The sequence below is a fragment of the Austrofundulus limnaeus genome, unplaced genomic scaffold (assembly GCF_001266775.1).
Source record: "Austrofundulus limnaeus strain Quisiro unplaced genomic scaffold, Austrofundulus_limnaeus-1.0 Scaffold1181, whole genome shotgun sequence".
In the NCBI taxonomy this organism is placed as follows: domain Eukaryota; kingdom Metazoa; phylum Chordata; class Actinopteri; order Cyprinodontiformes; family Rivulidae; genus Austrofundulus; species Austrofundulus limnaeus.
Genome location: NW_013953583.1, coordinates 69216 through 72424, shown reverse-complemented (window position 1 = coordinate 72424; position 3209 = coordinate 69216). Strand labels below are relative to the sequence as shown.

The following is a 3209-nucleotide window of genomic DNA, read 5'->3' as shown; positions in this document are numbered from 1 at the left end:
AGAGAGAGAGAGAGAGAGAGAGAGAGAGAGAGAGGGTGAGACGTTGAGAGAGAAGGAGAGGGAGGGAGTGTGTGAGTGTGTGTGAGTAGGAGAGATAGAGAAAGAGGCGGAGAGAGACTCAGTCTGCCCTTCGCCTCAGAGCGCAGCCAGTTTGGGTCCCCGCAGCATTCAGCGGAGCTGGAGAGACTGTCACCGCCATAACTTCCCACATATACGCTCACTTCGAGACGGAAACTTTTTTCTTCATTTTTTTCAAATAAGAAAACAAACAGATCAACGAAACCAGCAAAGAACTTGAGATCTTTTTTTGGAAACCTTAAATACCGGATTTTTTTAAATTCTTTTTTTTCCTGGAGTCGTTCGGAGGAGCCATAAAAATCTACACCTAAATCCAAGACAAAAAAAGAAAAAACATCAAAAATTATATATATTTACATGTTACTAAGTGGTGGAACTTGATGGAGAAAAGCAGAAACTCGTTTTGAACGTCACCCCACAGGTCCACAAAGGAGACTCAGCTGCATGGCGCCTTGGTGATACCTCGTTTCTCAAAAAAAAAAAAAAAAAAAAATCTTCATACCAGCGTGCGTAATATTAAATAGATGTGATTCAGTGTTGGAGCAGTCCTTGCACACCTTTTTTCCCCCTCTTGACTCCAGATTCCTGCAGAATCTCCCAGCTCCACGAAGGAGGCGGAGTCTGAACTCATAAAAAAAGAAAGAAAGAAAAAAAAGGAGAACTTTTTTTTCTGGACACCACAGCAAATATGATGATGATGTCTCTGAACAGCAAGCAGCCCTTCAGCATGGCGCACAGCAGCTTGCCCGAGCCCAAGTACTCCTCGCTGCACTCCTCTTCGTCCTCCTCCACCCTGACTTCCAACGCGCCCTCCTCGTCCTGCTCGTCCTCGCGCCACAGCAGCAGCAGCACCATCATCAGCAGCAGCGGCGGCAGCGGCAGCAGCAGCTCCGAGGTGATGCGCAGAGCCTGTCTCCCAACCCCACCGGTACGTATCTGCATAATCACAGCTTAAAGGCACATTTTGACAGCCCACTTTCCCCCCCACTCGCTTGATGTTTTTTTCATGTCTGCACAGCAAATCACCCAACACCTCCATATTTTTTTTTCTTCCTCAGCTCAACTTATGTATTCAGTCGGCTTTGCCTTTCGTATTAATTTTTATGACCTGGGATGTTGCATGTGTCTTGTTTTGTGTGCTCCCTCCTTTTTTTTTAAAGGATTTCTTTTTTTTCACATTCTGGAAATGTTTTAAACCGAGGAGTGGAGGGAGAATTCCCTGCTGACAGTTATGTGTGCATTCTATTTGCAATTGCAGAGCAATATATTCGGAGGCTTGGATGAGAGTTTGTTGGCCCGGGCTGAAGCTCTCGCGGCGGTGGATATAGTCTCGCAGACCAAGAGCCACCACCACCCTCCGCACCACAGCCCTTTCAAGCCGGACGCCACCTACCACACCATGAACACGCTCCCCTGCACGTCGTCGTCGTCCTCCTCCTCCTCTGTGCCCATCTCTCACCCGTCCGCGCTGGCCGGCCACCACCATCACCACCACCACCACCACCACCATCACCAGCCCCACCAGGCGCTGGAGGGGGACCTGCTGGATCACATCACCCCAGGACTGGCGCTGGGAGCCATGGCGGGGCCGGATGGCTCGGTGGTTTCCACGCCTGCGCACCCTGCCCACATGGCGGGCATGAACCACATGCACCAGGCGGCCATCAACATGGCCCACGCGCACGGGCTGCCGCCGCACATGGGCATGACCGACGTGGACGCCGATCCCAGGGACTTGGAGGCGTTCGCGGAGAGGTTTAAGCAGAGGCGGATCAAACTCGGGGTCACGCAGGCGGACGTGGGGTCAGCTCTGGCCAGCCTGAAGATACCCGGGGTGGGCTCCCTCAGCCAGAGCACTATCTGCCGCTTCGAGTCCCTCACGCTGTCGCACAACAACATGATCGCGCTCAAGCCCATCCTGCAAGCGTGGCTGGAGGAAGCCGAGAAGTCGCACCGGGAGAAGCTGAACAAGCCCGAGCTGTTCAACGGCGCGGAGAAGAAGAGGAAGCGCACGTCCATCGCCGCGCCGGAGAAGAGATCGCTGGAGGCCTACTTCGCCATCCAGCCGCGACCCTCCTCGGAGAAAATCGCGGCGATCGCGGAGAAGCTGGACCTGAAAAAGAACGTGGTGCGGGTCTGGTTTTGCAACCAGCGGCAGAAACAGAAACGGATGAAGTACTCCGCATGCGTCTAAAATTAATAATAAAAAATAAGAAAAAAAATCACAGAAAAATGACCCAAGAAAAAGGACTTGGAACTGTTAAAATCCGATTTGTATTATATTTCCTATCACACTCCTCTTTTTCTTCAATCATCAGTGACTATGAACTTCGAATTAAATTCCAACAAACGAATAATGACTGAAAAAGCCAGAAAACAACCATCAGTCTTTTACGCGCAGAGAGATGAAGATGTGGAGTCCAGTAAAGGCATCAAGTAAGACCCACTGTTTCCACACATTTCTAACGCAGGACCTTTTAGGCTTCAAGGTTTTTATTATTTATATTAAATTTTCATTTGAAGTGAAATAGTTTGCGTTAAACTCCCCTAAATGAAAGCAGTATAAAAACAAATACACTGAACTCAAAGCACTTGTTTATTAATGTTTCTATATATTATTTTGTGCTACTATTTCCCCTCTGAGCTCATGACAATGCAGTGTGACATTTATTCAGGCCCATTGGGGAGGATGTTAGGAGCTGAGAGCTAAGATTAGTTTACTGCCAAATCCTGTAAATGACCAGTTTTCCTGATCACACACTTCATTTTGTGTCTAAATGTGTAAATTATTTCCACGTATTTTGTTACCACGTGTGCTCTATAAGTCAGGGATCTGTTGCTTTTTTAGTTAAAAATTGGATTCGGTTTTTTTTTTATTCGAGGCCTCTGGATGAGGAAATCGTGTGAGTTTTTATTTTAACTTTTTGCAATTAGAAAATATGATTTTGTTTTTGCCATGCAACTACTATAAGTTTACAATCCAGCGTGGTCTGGAGTCTTATGAAGTATTTATTGGGTGAGGTCATGTTTACTTCATTATATATTTATTGGGATTCCCTCCTCTCTCTCTCTCTCTCTCTCTCTCTCTCTCTCTCTCTCTCTCTCTCTCTCTCTCTCTCTCTCTCTCTCTC

At 47.7% G+C, this 3209-nt stretch overlaps 1 protein-coding gene across 1 annotated transcript; it reads left to right on the top strand.

Annotated features, from left to right (window-relative positions):
• Nucleotides 1–12: 12 nt before the first annotated feature.
• On the top strand, nucleotides 13–2736 carry pou4f2 (POU class 4 homeobox 2). The gene is made up of 2 exons (XM_014031125.1): nucleotides 13–1006; nucleotides 1337–2736. Exons 1-2 carry the CDS (start codon nucleotides 767–769, stop codon nucleotides 2270–2272), a joined length of 1176 nt encoding a protein of 391 aa, XP_013886579.1. The 5' UTR covers nucleotides 13–766; the 3' UTR covers nucleotides 2273–2736.
• Nucleotides 2737–3209: the final 473 nt, after the last annotated feature.